Source organism: Hypomesus nipponensis, chromosome 23, assembly GCF_054491055.1.
Source record: "Hypomesus nipponensis isolate SF chromosome 23, ASM5449105v1, whole genome shotgun sequence".
NCBI classification, from domain to species: Eukaryota; Metazoa; Chordata; class Actinopteri; order Osmeriformes; family Osmeridae; genus Hypomesus; species Hypomesus nipponensis.
This window is the reverse complement of record NC_140383.1, coordinates 2,353,678-2,368,137: the sequence shown is the minus strand read 5'-3', so window position 1 is coordinate 2,368,137 and position 14,460 is coordinate 2,353,678. Positions and strand designations below refer to the sequence as shown.

The 14,460-nt window shown below is 49.4% G+C and overlaps 2 protein-coding genes across 4 annotated transcripts; one reads left to right on the top strand and one right to left on the bottom strand.

The window, feature by feature from the left end:
• The first annotated feature begins 1,556 nt into the window (after window positions 1-1,556).
• LOC146233575 (LON peptidase N-terminal domain and RING finger protein 2-like) lies at window positions 1,557-9,346 on the top strand. The gene is made up of 11 exons (XM_084689742.1): window positions 1,557-3,202; window positions 5,100-5,218; window positions 5,356-5,478; window positions 5,987-6,148; window positions 6,289-6,487; window positions 6,604-6,706; window positions 6,858-6,972; window positions 7,375-7,496; window positions 8,052-8,373; window positions 8,527-8,676; window positions 9,168-9,346. The coding sequence occupies exons 1-11, from the start codon at window positions 2,470-2,472 to the stop codon at window positions 9,324-9,326; spliced, it is 2,307 nt and encodes a 768-aa protein (XP_084545868.1). The 5' UTR covers window positions 1,557-2,469; the 3' UTR covers window positions 9,327-9,346.
• Window positions 9,347-10,507: 1,161 nt separating this feature from the next.
• On the bottom strand, window positions 10,508-14,379 carry LOC146233574 (uncharacterized). 3 transcript variants are annotated; one of them, XM_084689209.1, is made up of 4 exons: window positions 13,713-14,197; window positions 13,298-13,416; window positions 12,829-13,011; window positions 10,508-11,601 (listed from the first exon to the last, which is right to left on the bottom strand). In XM_084689209.1, the coding sequence occupies exons 1-4, from the start codon at window positions 13,999-14,001 to the stop codon at window positions 10,861-10,863; spliced, it is 1,332 nt and encodes a 443-aa protein (XP_084545335.1). In that variant the 5' UTR covers window positions 14,002-14,197; the 3' UTR covers window positions 10,508-10,860. The 3 variants fall into 3 exon arrangements, with proteins under 3 accessions (XP_084545335.1, XP_084545334.1, XP_084545333.1); XM_084689208.1 differs by having other exon boundaries at window positions 11,461-11,601; window positions 11,944-13,011; window positions 13,713-14,379; XM_084689207.1 differs by having other exon boundaries at window positions 11,560-13,011; window positions 13,713-14,379.
• Window positions 14,380-14,460: the final 81 nt, after the last annotated feature.

Here is a 14,460-nt window from a genome sequence, read left to right as displayed (position 1 = left end):
TTTCTCTCCTTTTTTTCCCCCTGACCTGTTTGCATGCCTTTTATTAGCAAGGGAGTTTAGCACTTTTGCAAGGCACTGTATTCATGTCTCATTCTTATTGGGGGCTGAGCACCCCTAAAGGTCTGATCCTAGAATCGCCCCTGCCGAAACAGCATCAGCCAGAGAACATCCACCGATCATACCGTTGTTTGGAAGATGTTGACGCTCAACAAGCAACAGCTCACAGTTATCATCATTACGTGGTGATTGCGTTCCCCGTCAAAATCAACAGATGGGCACTTGTCTAGGAACAGCTTCCACTTATTTAGATGAGACATCCTAATTTTAGATGCCGTTTTGTCGCAAAGTGATTTCTAGATAACACATGAAGGTTTAATGGCACATTTAGAATTGTAGGAAGAAACCGCAATTCAGGATGTTTCTTCCGTGATAAGCATGAGTCATTTTTGATCAAATAATTATCCTGGCACACCAGAGGGTGGTCTTCGGTGTCAGGTACTATATTGCAATTGACACTGTTGGGTACTCAGAGCTAAATCAGCCATCAACAAAACATGACACTATAGCAGAGTATTTTACAACCTGAAGACAACACTATAATCTGGTAAATATTTTAAACCAATACATGTACAATCTTATGAGAATTAGGTCATGTTCACCACTAATCCTAACATATTCAAACATGTTCCTAAAGTTGGGCCCAGTAGCCTATAGAATGTACTTATACAAGTGTCACCGCTTTTGAAACCATTGTTGTATAACACTGGAAAATCCTTGAGTCATTCTGAGCAGTCAAATATCTGAGCCATGGCACTTTAAATGATCTGGATAGGTTCAGTTAGTTGATCATCAAGCTTCCATAGCATCACAGACAATGTAATGGTGTGTTCAGTTTAAAGTTAGTGCAAGTGACATAGAACTTGAGAAAGTCTGAGTGAGTGTAAGTGAGTCATTTTCCTTATACAGCTTTCATGATTGCATAAAGTATCACCTGGATTAGTAAGCATAAGTGGCAACTCATGCATGCATAATTATTAGTGTTATAACCTGCGAGCATGATGAAATGCATTCAACACAATTACATGATGTAGACAATGTAAACGGCCGCTACGTTTTTAACACATGCACTCTTTAGAAAACACTATTTCCCCTTTTTTCCTGTAAAACTACATATAAAATAATTTTCAGTGTAACGTTCGGGATGTATTATGAACAGTTGTTTCCCCCCAAAAAGAAATAAAAAAAACAATGATGGGAAATGTAGTGCTTATATAAAACATTACATAAAGCTATGCGTTCAGCACCCAGTGTGATATAACCAGTCAAAATTGTATCCTCGCTGCAAGGGAAGTAGAAAGCTGATTAGAAATCTTTAATGTGTATAATGGATCCAATAAATACAATAGTTTACCAACAGCATTGGAAAACTTTCAATTTTATTATCTCGCACCTTACAATTCACAGTTTTGATAAGTTATACAACGTTATTTTATTGTTATATAAGTACACTACAGCGAACCAATACGAGTGCGCGTCTGGGGTCATGTGTTTGCCAGAAGCTCGTCACTTCATTATCTTTGAAATCGAAGAAGCAGTGTGAACAAGATGGGACTTTTTAGAAAACGAGATATCTGCTTTATTTGTTAACTTCTGTATTCGCTTAGAATCTACATAGAAGGACACGGACATTAAGCAAAACGAGGTGATATTTAGACGTCGATACCAAGACAGAATACTAGTGACCGGTCAGTGAAATTGCGTTTAGGCTAGCTAGCTAAGCAGAGCTGGTACGAAATAATTGGTGACGTTCAGGTTCATTGGATTTTTGGATTTGGGGTAAAAAAGTATGGCAACTGATATACGACCGACGGGATTTTGTGTAATTTTACTAAAATAATTCCTTGAAGTGGAATTAAGGAATTCTCTTGACTGTCCCCTCTTAGGTAATGACGTTACCTTAGTTTAGGCTTAGCTAGCTATCACGTCACGAAGCCTGCTTTTCAACTGGCGACGCCGACAAGGGCATGAAACCTAGTTATCGCCTGTCGTTTAGGAAACCTATTTAGAAAATAGAGTCGATAACATTGTCTGTGATCATTTTTTACTATCATAGAGCCATTCCACGCTGCATGTAGCCAACATTGTTTTGAAAGGAAGTTAGTCGGAGACTACGTTCTTCCAAAGGCCGGGGGAAGGTGCAGTGTGGGTTATCTAATGCTTCATTCAAACCAACCCCCCCCCCTTAGATTCTAACTCGAGTATGTATTTATTTACATCCTGGGTGTCTCACTGTCTTCAGTTTCTTAAAAAGTGTACGTTGTAGGAGCAAAGCAATTCGACTTAAATCAACTGGCATTCTTGGTTGATTGCTTTTGGCTGTCGCGAAATGGGTCATGTCCAAACAGCTTTGGTGCGTTTATTTGTGATGATTGGTGAACTTCTCATACATCAGTAAAGCACAGAACGAAGATGGAGACAGGAATCCAGCATCAACCGGGTGAGCAATTCGTCCACCCGTTGTCCAACCCGGGAGCTACGGGGTTATGCCCAGAAATGCTCGAAGTCGCAGAGGAGGCAAATCGGGCAGGGGATTTCAACCTCGCCGCCGAAATCTACAGTTCTCAACTTGCGGACCTTCAACAACCGGACCGGGGCCTCTGTTTGCGAAAAGCGGATGCTTTGGCACAGGGAGGTAGGATAGGTGAGGCTCTGGACTCGTACTGTACAGCGGCAAACATAAGCAATCTGAGACCGGAGGAGTTACGTATTCTAGTTGAAAACATTGCACAGACTCTGAGAGAAAAAGATTTAAATGTTTTGAGTGGATCGCGCAGTGGAGACGGCGGACTGGATTCGGATGGAGACACCGAAGAGGACGAGCCGTTAGACTTATTTTCATGTCGCCTTTGTAAGAATTTGCTTTTTGAACCAGCAACGTTAATATGTGGCCACACGTTTTGCAAACATTGTTTAGAAAATGAAACTGTCACGGATTGCAAACAGTGCAAGTATAAACTGGACAAAAAAGACGGACAGATTTTGCCATTTGGACTAAGAATAGATGTCGTACTAAGTGGGTTGTTGGAAAAATGGTTCGACTCCGAAAGCAAAGCCAGGAGGTTTTGTATAGAAGGAGAGATGTTATGGAAAAAACAAGACTACGCAGATGCCTTGGAGAAGTACAATAAAGCTGTAGAACTGGGTAAGAATCCGCTGTAAACATCTGGCACACGCACACGTTTTATATATATATATATATAAAAAAAAAAAAATGTTTTAATTTGACTGTAATCGAACTTTTTTCGAAATGGAAAAGCGGACTAGTTGACCTACTTTTTCTGTTCTTTGCGCAGTGTTACCGAAGTGAGGCGGCATTTAGCATCATTGCCTTAATAACTGTTACAAAACCCAAACCCGCAGTTTTCTGTTGTTGAATCGTTTTTACATTGTATGTTCCAGTTGTGAGACCGTGGCCTTCTGCCGCAGATACTTTGGTGTATAAGAGGTGAATCCACAGGCCTAGTCAATGTTGAATAATCAGGCGCGCATAATGCTTAGATAAGGGAAGTTTGGGACATGTAAGTGGCCCAGTTCCGTGATCTTGCTTATATACATGTAATCGGTATTCTTTTTTTGAGAAGCTATTTATTTGGCAGATCACTCAGGTGGTGATGGTGGCTTTCACAGCCAGCCTGTGGTTTCACAGCCAGCCTGTGTTTCACAACAAATCCACATTCTGGCAGCAAAGATGCGTCACCGCCACAGTGAGAGCGGAACATGCTACACCAGCAATATGGTCATAACTCAACCTGTATTCCCGAGTCATCCCGACCAGTTTTTGATCGAAGCTCTGGTCATGAACAGCCCATCATAAACACTTGAACGATTATGCTTTCCTCTGACATTACCCCGCCACCCCCCCACACCCCCAGGCTCTCTGGCTGCATGCCCTGCCCAGGCTCTCTGGCTGCATGCCCTGCCCAGGCTCTCTGGCTGCATGCCCTGCCCAGGCTCTCTGGCTGCATGCCCTGCCCAGGCTCTCTGGCTGCATGCCCTGCCCAGGCTCTCTGGCTGCATGCCCTGCCCAGGCTCTCTGGCTGCATGCCCTGCCCAGGCTCTCTGGCTGCATGCCCTGCCCAGGCTCTCTGGCTGCATGCCCTGCCCAGGCTCTCTGGCTGCATGCCCTGCCCAGGCTCTCTGGCTGCATGCCCTGCCCAGGCTCTCTGGCTGCATGCCCTGCCCAGGCAGCTCTCAGCCCTCTCTCCCTGTCCAGAACACTCTGAGAAGGTGCGCAGCTGATTCATGCCTCTGGAGAGAGAGAGAGAGAGAGAGAGAGAGAGGGCTGTGGCAGTGCAAACCCCATTCCTGGTGTCATTCTGACCTGCTCACATAAACCACTCTGCCAGCTCTTGTGACACGTGGCCCGAGATGCATGATTATTCATAAAACTACTGCTTCCTGCAGATTAACGAGAGGCTGTGTTTGGGAAGTTGTTCGTTTGGATTGATATTTTGAGTTACAAGAGTTAGAAAACGTCCAGATTTCTGATATTCGAAGCAACATACACTGTCTAAACTGGAACGGTACATTGTTGCATTCAAACATGCTAGGTAATGAGGGTTCAGAACTCTTCTTCCAGAATGACCCCGGGGCAGTATTTAGATTTGGGAAATGGGAATAACATGTCATGATTTGTGCCCCCTGGTGTTCTGCTGGTCTGAGAGGAGAGGGCAGGTGTGAGAGACGCGGCCCAGGGTGATTGAATTGCAGCCATTGACTTGGACTGGGTGTTTGGGCATTGAGTTCAACCGCTTTCTGCCACACGAAAAGTTTTCACAACCTGTAAACGCTGGTCATCCTGCGTCACGCCCAGCGCCAAAGCCACAGCCCGGTTTCCCTACTCGTTTCCAACAGTTTCCAACCTCTGAGCGGAGATTAGATTGTCTTTATCACTCACACGTACGCACGTTATGGATGGCACTCAGCGCTGGCTAATCTTCAGGTGAAGCAGCAAATGCAGTGACGTAGCTGAGTAGCCATCTCACCGCAGCTTCTTTCGTGGTGCGTCTGTCTGATCTGAGCTCTCTTCGCCCCCACAGCGCCCTCTTCAGGCCGCCTGCTGGCACAGCGGGCCAGGCTGCACATAGACATGAGGAGTTACTGTCTGGCGGTGCAGGACGCTGACAGCATATGCAGAGCCAACCCTCTCTGGCCACAGGTGAGACTGGGAGACAAATCACTACACACACACACACACACACACACTATTTATAAATGTATCTGTATATGAGTTAAACGGAGTTCCTCTCCATGTATTATATTTCTCAAACGTTAATACACCTCCTCTCCTCTCAGGCCCACTCTCTAAGAGGCTCCGCCCTGATCAGAGCTTCCAGGAAGGAGGAAGCGCTGCAGGAGTACTTCCTCTGTGTGGCGCTGAAGCCTGATTGGACCACAGTCAAGATGGAGGCCCAGAAGGTAACCTCCTCGCTTCACACGGACAAGCGTGTGTGTGTATGGGCATGTATATCCAACAAGATTAGTGAGGACGCTAAATCCTGCCAGGCCCCTTGCTAGATGATCTCATGACGTCATGGCCTTGTTCCAGCTGGCCTTCTAGGGCCGTGTGGGTCTGCTATTAGAGCCGTCACACCACACAGAACAGCATGTTAGATATGGCCATGAATACAGGGCCTGTTGGCATCAGCTACGCTGGCAGGCGGTGTTTACTTAGCTGTGATTCTGTCCAACAGCTTCGAATTCTCTGTTCACCAGCCACCATGTGCTAAATATACTGTCCCTGCCTTCTGCAAGGTGATGGACTGAAATTGAAGTTTTCAGTTGTCTTTATGCTGCGTTAGTAGGACCTGTTTGGCGTTGAGAAAGCGACCTCATCCATGCAAGTGCAGGTTCTCACCTTGTTTGGGCGGTGTGATGCCCTCGTGCATGTGTCTGGATGTCTGTTGAGCGTGAGCTGTGTTTGTAGGTGCTGAGCGAGCTGTTCTCCTCCGTGTTCGAGAGGGCTGATGTTCCCCAGCCCCTGCTGCCCCCGTCAGGAGAGGCCTCCACGCGCTTCCTCAAACCCTCCGCCCTGCTCAGCTCCCTACGGCCCCTCGCCAGGGCCCCCACTGCTGCCCAGCCTGCCCAGGTCAGCCAACACGAGGGTGTCACACACTCACACACACACACTCACTCACTCACTCAGTCAGTCACACACTGTCTCAGTCGCTGGTTTGTTTTTACCCGTCTATTGTCTCCCTGCCTCATGCACACCCTCTCCTCCCTCAGGACTCGGAGGTCAGTGTGAGCAGGTCAGGGTGTGAGGGTTGGTCCACTCAGCCGGGCCCCAGCCGGCCCCTGGGGGACGAGGGCAGCAGTAAGACCCTGGCAAGCGTCCTGGCTGCCCTGCCGGCGCCCCCCGGTGGCACTAAGAGGAAGCGCGGTGGAGACGAGCCTTTCTGCCACTCCTCCAAACTGCTCCGAGCAGGTAACAGGACACGCACACACACACACACACACACACACACTCTTGCACACACCGGATGAGCTGTGGGTCTGTGGATGAGTGTGTGGAGCTGCTTCATGGGTGTGTGTGGTCCTCAGATGAAAGGTGCTCCTCTCACGCCCCCGCCACGCCCCCCGGGGGGCGGGCCGTGCCCCCCAGCCTGCTGGACAGTGGAGACATGGAGTGTTCCCTCTGCATGAGGTACTGAACACACACACACACACACACAGAGACAAATAAATCAGTAGCATAAACTGATCTGGGTATTCTGGAAAGCAGTGCAGTGGTCAGAGAGGAAAATGTCATATTTGGATAGTGTGTTAATGTTAGTTTCTGTTCTGTGTGTGTGAAGGCTGTTCTACGAGCCTGTTGCCACTCCGTGTGGACACACCTTCTGCCTCAAGTGTCTGGAACGCTGCCTGGACCACAACCCCTACTGCCCTCTGTGCAAGGAGAACCTGGCTGAGGTACACACACACACACACACATCACACACACCATCACACACATGCAACCCCTACTTCCCTCTGTGCAAGGAGAACCTGGCTGAGGTACACACACACATCACACACACAGACACATCAAAGTGACCTGAACTGCAAACACATCTTGTATACCATCACATTGCTGTGTAATCCCTGAGAGGAAGTGAGGTCAGCAGCTGATGGGTTACAGTAAAGCTGCTGATCAGACACTGCTGCTCCACAGTAATCTGCTCAGATTAACTTTACATCCTGCTGCACTTCTACTTCAGACATGAACTTCACACACAGTCTGATATTCATATGGCAAGGATCCCAAGTGTATGACACACACACACCCCCAATCTCTGGTGTCAGCAGTGTTAACCTGCAGTGTTGTTGTTGCAGTACCTGGCCACCAGGGGGTACAACAAGACTGTGCTGATGGAGCAGGTGCTGCAGCGTTACCTAGGAGACGAGCTGGCCGACAGGAAGAGGATCCAGGAGGAGGAACAGAAGGAGCTGTCCAAGTGAGTATCACACAGGAAGAACAACACTGCATGAACACTCTCACAGGAAGAACAACACTGCATGAACACTCACACAGGAAGAACAACACTGCATGAACACTCTCACAGCAAGAACAACACTGCATGAACACTCTCTCAGGAAGAACAACACTGCATGAACACTCTCACAGGAAGGGCAACACTGCATGAACACTCTCACAGGAAGAACAACACTGCATGAACACTCTCACAGGAAGGGCAACACTGCATGAACACTCTCACAGGAAGAACAACACTGCATGAACACTCTCACAGGAAGGGCAACACTGCATGAACACTCATTTACAGAAAGCGATTCATTAACGTTAAATACAAAATGAAAACGTATAATTTGTACAAACTGTTTTTTTACATTTTATTTTGAAACGAATGATTTTAAAATTTTTGTTCTTCAAACAAAGGATAAAAAGTTAAAATTTGAATACCTAAAAAGTAATGTATATCAGCAATACAAATTTAGCTATGTCACACCCTAGTCTCCACCCAACCAACCAACCAATCCCCTCCTCCCTCCAGCCTGAACCAGGAAGTGCCTATCTTCGTGTGCACCATGGCGTTCCCCACCATCCCCTGCCCGCTGCACGTGTTTGAGCCGCGCTACCGCCTCATGATCCGCCGCTCCATGGAGACGGGCACACGGCGGTTTGGCATGTGCATCGCTGATGAGCTGCAGGGCTTCGCAGACCACGGCTGCATGCTGGAGGTGCGCAACGTCAAGTTCTTCCCAGACGGACGCTCCGTGGTGGACACTGTCGGCGCCGCACGCTTCCGCGTGCTGAGTCACGGCCAGCGAGACGGCTACCACACGGCCAAGATAGAGTATCTGGAGGACAAGAAGGTGGGTGGTGTGTGTGTGTGGGGACACAGAGATTGTGTTACAGACACAGAGATTGTGTTTGAAGATTGAGATCATTTTATATGGTTCTACCACTAGTTTTCTGTTCTAACTGTGTGTGTCTCTGTGTGTGTCTGTGTGTGTGTGCGTGAGCAGGTGGAGGGGGAGGAGCTAGCAGAGCTGCTGAAGCTCCATGACTCTGTGTATGAGCAGGCCACTTCCTGGTTCACCTCCCTGAAGGACAACATGAAGAGTCAGATCCTCAGCCACTTCGGACACCTGCCAGGGAAAGACCCCGACCCACAGGTGAGACACACTCACACACTGAGACTCTCACTCTCTCACTCACTCACACACTGAAACTCTCACTCTCTCACTCACTCACACACTGAGACTCTCACTCACTCTCTCACACACACTGAGACTCTCACTCACTCTCTCACTCACTCACACACTGAGACTCTCACTCACTCACACACTGAGACTCTTACTCACTCTCTCACTCACACACTGATACTCTTACTCACTCTCTCACTCACACACTGAGACTCACTCACTCACACAAACTCCCTTGAAAACGAGATGGTACATCTCAAGGGGTATGTGTGTGTGTATATATAGATGTATTTAAATATCTATATATAGCTTCTGGTGTACTCATACCTCTCTCACCCTGGTAGACGTTCCCTGGCAGAGGACCAAACACATGATGTTTTTAGATTCTGTGTCCCTGATGATTAACTGGATGTATTTTCTGAATGTCGTCAACCCACTGACCTGTCTCTCACCCCCTCCAGGGTAGTCCCAGTGGCCCGGCCTGGTGCTGGTGGCTGCTGGCTGTCCTTCCTCTGGAGAACCGGGCCCAGCTCACCATCCTGGCCATGACCTCCCTGAAGAGCCGCCTGGTGGCCGTCCGCAGGGTCCTGCTCTTCGTCATGCGCAAGAGACCGCGATGACCTCCGCACCCGCCGGCCCTCCCTCCCTCCCTCCCTCCCTCCCTCCCTCCCTCCCTCCCTCCCTCCCTCCCTCCCTCCCTCCCTCCCTCCCTCCCTCCCTCCCTCCCTCCCTCCCTCCCTCCCTCCCTCCCTCCCTCCCTCCCTCCCTCCCTCCCTCCCCACCCGCCGGCCCTCCTCCCTCCCCCACACGCTGGCACAACTGGCTCCTTCCCATTCATCCTTCCTCTCGATCATCCCTCCATCTACGCCTCCGCCCTAGTGGCGGCACACTGGAACTGCACAGCCGTGAGACTTCAGCTGTCTCGCAGGAAGTGGAGGAGGGAAATAGATGCACTAACGCCACCTTGTTCCGACCCAGGAAGAGACTGTAGCAGTTGTAGACGTCAGCACCTCCCTGCTGCCTTCAGTGTCAACATGTGCTCTGGTGGTTAAACAAGAGGGAGAAGAATCAAAGTGACACGCACCAAAAAGCAATGTGACTGAAGCACTACAGTACTGAATGTACGGGCTTGTCAGTAGCCTTTGTATCTGTCGCTATGGTTTTTTTTCCCGTTTATTGCTGCTCTTCACGACCATGCTTGTCGTCTGTTCAGGACCAGGAGGACGTAGAGAAAGGTGGACATTTACTGTGCACGTTGTGTTGCTCTGAAAACCACCACCAGGTTTTTACTTTACATAACTGGGTCGAACAAAACAGAAAACACCCAAACTGTAGGATCTTTTCTGTGTGACAGGACAGCTGCATGTCCTTTAGACCAACACACCCCTCACCACCCTGCAGTTTAGAGAGGAGAGGGAGGAGATGGTGTGGGTGTGTTTCAGATTCTGATTGGTCTTCTCTATACTGTGAATCTACATCGGGTGACTGAGTGTATATCAGTAACTCTTGAGGCCTTTTATCAATGTCTTATTTAAGTGTAATTTTACTGCTGGTGTTTTTTCTTCCTGTTAAGGTTCGTTGTGATGCGTAAAAGTAACTCCAGTGACGACATTCTGCATTTCACACGCATCTTAGTTGAGCGAGATCTTGTAACTATTTTTTTTATCAGAATTAAAACTCGTGTTAAAATGGATTTGCTGATGTGGTTGTGATGTCGAACTGTGCTTGTTTGGTTGATTACTGATGTGCTGCTTTGGACACAGGATAAACACTCCAACATAAACCATCAGTCAAAATGACCTTATGTTCTAAAACAGTTTAACTGTCAAACATGATCACAGTACACTGCATATTCATCGATGGACACAATTCAACTCACCTTAGTGCATCGTCACTTCATATATACACAGTAAATAGCAGGTAGATTATTCACTTGGAAATACATGGTTGCTTTCACCATATTGTACAATCAGGAGTAAAACTACCACTCACTAACACAAGTCTAAAACTGGAGCAGTCCAATGAGGAAAGGGTATTTCAGTAACCAAGTCTGAAGATAACCGGCGTCGGTTGAAGGCCACAATAACCTCACTTCCTTTAGAACCACATCTCTGTCGGCCTGTGTTTCATCGTCGTGACGACCGCGTGGCCTCCTCACTTCCCGGCGGCGTGCACCGCCTGGTGCCTGATCAGGTTGCTGAGGAACGAGAAGTTCTTCCCACACTGACTGCAGTGGAAGCGTTTCTCCCCGGTGTGCACGCTCTGGTGCACCTTCAGGTTGTTGGAGTGGGAGAACTGCTTGCCGCACTGGGAGCACTGGTAGGGTTTCTCCCCGGTGTGCACGCGCTGGTGCCTCTTCAGGCTGCAGAACTGGCCAAACTGCTTCCCACACTGGGAGCACTGGTAGGGTTTCTCGCCGGTGTGCACGCGCTCGTGGATGCGCAGCTGGCACTGGTGGGGGTACTGGCGCAGGCAGAAGGCACACTTGTAGGGGCGGGGATCCAGCCCCTGGGGGGTGGAGGGGTTGGGGGCGTGGCCCGAGGGGGGAAACAGGCTGCTGGGGTTCTCCTGAAGCCCCGTACACGCGGGGCGCTGTTCCCCCGTTGGCATGGCGACCGGGGCGGCGGTGTTCTGGAAGCGAGGGTCGTAGCCGTACGACCGGCCGTGATAGGCTCCGCTCTGACTCCCGTGATGCACCGCGTTCTGGCCCGAGTCCCCGGGGCTCCACGGAGACGAGGGGGTGACGTCACCGGCGTCATCATCCCCTCCCACAGGAAGTGCGTCGATCACGATGACCTCAGATTTGACCTCAGATTTGACTTCTGCGTGAAGGTGAACGCCATCGTCTCCCCCGTCCTCTGGTCTCTGCTCCTCGCCTGCATCGCTCGCCAGGCCCTGCAAACAGGAAGGAGGAAGTGAGTCCACAGCCAAGGGCCCTGGATGGCCCCATGACAGAACTGCATGTTCTGATCGACACACTGACTGTGTTTAACGTATGTTCTTAATAAGTCATTATACGGAGTAAACTCCTCCCATATGGAGCACAGGAGTGGCCTGGTTCTTACAGTACACATTATACATATTATCTACTGCTTTATTAAATTTACAAAAGATACAGACACTGTACTGCCTGATCATATCAATAAATCGTTCAATCTACATCATGTATCCCCCACCCCACACGCACAAAAAAAAGAAAAACTCGACACAAGGCAAACTGGCGTTTCCAACCCTCACAGGTATTTCAGTGGGGAGAGGGAGCCTTCTCTAGTCATGCTGCAGTTTCTGGTGCCTCTTGAGGTTGCTGGGGTGGGAGAAGCTTCGTCCGCACTGCCTGCAGCCAAACGGACGCTCCCCCGTGTGGACGTTCTGGTGCACCCTCAGCTGACTGGGGCACACGAAGCTCTTGTGGCAGAGCGGGCAGGAGAACTGCTTCTGCCTGGCGTGGTTCACGCGGTGCTTCCGCAGGTCGCTCTCCTGCACGAACCTCTTCCTGCACAGGCTGCAGGCGAACGGCCGCTCCAGCGCCGCTCCCGACGCAGGACCCTGGCCAAGATGGCCGCCGCCGCCGGGCCTCTGGAAGGTTCTGTGAGGGTACGGGCCGTTCCTGAAGTCGGGGCTAGAGCGGGTGTTTGTGACGGAGACCCCGGAGGAAGACATGCGGTTTGAGGACAGTCTCCCTGGGACCTGGTACGCAGGGGCTGCGTGAGGCTTGGGGCCGGCATCGTTGGAGAGACCGCTCACCTCCCCCTCCCCGGTCCTAAAGACCCCCTCGGACCACCCCATCATCCTGTCTACCCCCCGCCCACCACCCACGCCCCCGAGAGCCACGCCCCCTGCAGACACCCCGCCATACGAGTCGCTGGAGCCTCCAGTCTGCCCCCTGGAGGAGGTGGTGTCTGAACCCAGGGGCTCCGTCTCAGCATCCACCCCAGCGCTACCGGGGACGTAGCTAGCTGCTGCTGCTTCTATCCACGCCTGGTCTACAGGAGCTTCGCTCAGGTCCAAGTAAGGCATTTCTCCTCTGAGGTCACTTCCTGTGAGGGCGTGAGGCGGGGTCGCACTGTTGATCTTTGTCTCTGACTGGTAGTCGGCAACAGCGGGGGGTTGAGACCCACTGACCTCCGTTAGGTTGCGTCCGGCAGCGCCGTCCCACTGCCCGGCTGAGGAAGGAGGACTGAACCCTCTGACGCCCCCCGGTGGCCGCTCTGAGTCCCTGCTTGAGGCAGGGTCATCCACTCCTGTCGCCCCCTCCACCTTCACGATAAGCAGGTCCAGTTCCTCCTCCTGCTTCGGGCCTGCTGTCTGGAGGTAGAGGATTGAAATAAGAAGGAACAGAGGAAACAGACACGCTGGAACGGCTCAGAACATGGTCATTGTGAAATCAAGCATCACTGATCATCAATCACCGATTCATAATTTTAACGCAATAAAAATGTATTATGTACTACCTAATAATATATAGTGTATAAAGTGTGTGTTAACCTTTCATTTATGTCATTGTACTATAATGTAATGGGGCATTAAGTAATATGCTAAACTATTTTTGTTTTCAGACAGCCAGTGTCAAGACAGTAGGCCAAATAGTTACCTCATTCTTTGCCTCAACATCACAGTTTGAGGCTGGATCCTGGTTCAGATGAACAGGACTCCTATCTCTTCCTGCACTGTTCCTGCTCAAAGATCTCCCTCTGCCCTGAAGAGATGGTCCTGCAATCACAGCGACCGAAGGTTACAACATGCCATTTGACCTGGGCTCATTACCTCTTTGATCGGGGTGAGGTTTTTTTTAACTTTCAGAGCAGACGACACCGGCGTTTATTTAGAGACTAAAAGTTACTCGCTATATAGCTTTACATGCCAATTTCGATGAGCTGTTTGCTAAATGTAGAAAACGGTGTAATTAAATATACATGGAATGAATAATGAGACCTACGCACTTGGTCCAATCTAAATGAACTCGTTTCCTCAATTCTCTCAATATTATAATTGTTCTCCGACAGTACCTGATGCCTGTGTATCCCGGCCGGTTCTGTTGAGCAGGCGAACCCCAAAGCGTTTGCTGACTGACTCTTCTGAAAACTTCACCCTCTCCGTTCGAAACCTGGCAATTTGTAGCTCTAATAGTTTAATTTTTCTGCGAAGGAATTCGTTCTCTTTGTGACTCTGAGACATCTCCAGGTGAACGACAGCGTAGCCATCGTCCACAACTTTGCAAATTTCGGCTACGGCTGCATTAGCCAGTACCTCCATGATTGAGGCTATCTGTGCTTGGAATTCTCCGGTCCCCGACATCGTTCTCTTCTAGTTTTCCTCTTCTCCCTTTGAAATTCGAGACTTTCAGCCCCGCGTTAATACAACAACGTCTCTTTTAAAAAGTATCTTTATCAAACTGTCAAAAACGTCAAGTCTGCAGCCTTTGAGAGGATTGTTGATATTAGCGGTTTTGGCTCCGTTTTCCCTTCCCTTGACGGTGTCGAATTATATTCAAAAAATCAACATCGCCCCCTGGTGTTTGGGATCGATCTATTTTGGAGATGTCTAAAGTGAAATGGAGAATGTCGTCACTTTATTTTTTAATTAATCTCTGTAAAAAATGCGGAACAAAAAATGGGTTCGGAAATTCTAGCTTAAATTTAAACAGTAAAATTCAACCCCTCCCCCCTGGTCAAATTCGAACTGAGAGAACATTTGACCGGAAGAGATTTGAGTCGAGAAAATTCCGATTTCAACATCCGGGATACCAAGGATAGG

Bases quoted from the DNA above. Each gene is read 5' to 3' on its own strand.
- LOC146233574 (XM_084689208.1), bottom strand. From the start codon at position 14,001: ATGTCGGGGACCGGAGAATTCCAAGCACAGATAGCCTCAATCATGGAG. The intron at 13,417-13,712 runs GTACTGTCGGAG...CTGTGATTGCAG, and splicing joins CCGGGATACACAGGCATCAG to GACCATCTCTTCAGGGCAGA. The intron at 13,012-13,297 runs GTAACTATTTGG...CTCTACCTCCAG, and splicing joins ATGTTGAGGCAAAGAATGAG to ACAGCAGGCCCGAAGCAGGA.
- LOC146233575 (XM_084689742.1), top strand. From the start codon at position 2,470: ATGGAGACAGGAATCCAGCATCAACCGGGTGAGCAATTCGTCCACCCG. The intron at 6,973-7,374 runs GTACACACACAC...TTGTTGTTGCAG, and splicing joins GCAAGGAGAACCTGGCTGAG to TACCTGGCCACCAGGGGGTA. The intron at 7,497-8,051 runs GTGAGTATCACA...TCCTCCCTCCAG, and splicing joins GAACAGAAGGAGCTGTCCAA to CCTGAACCAGGAAGTGCCTA.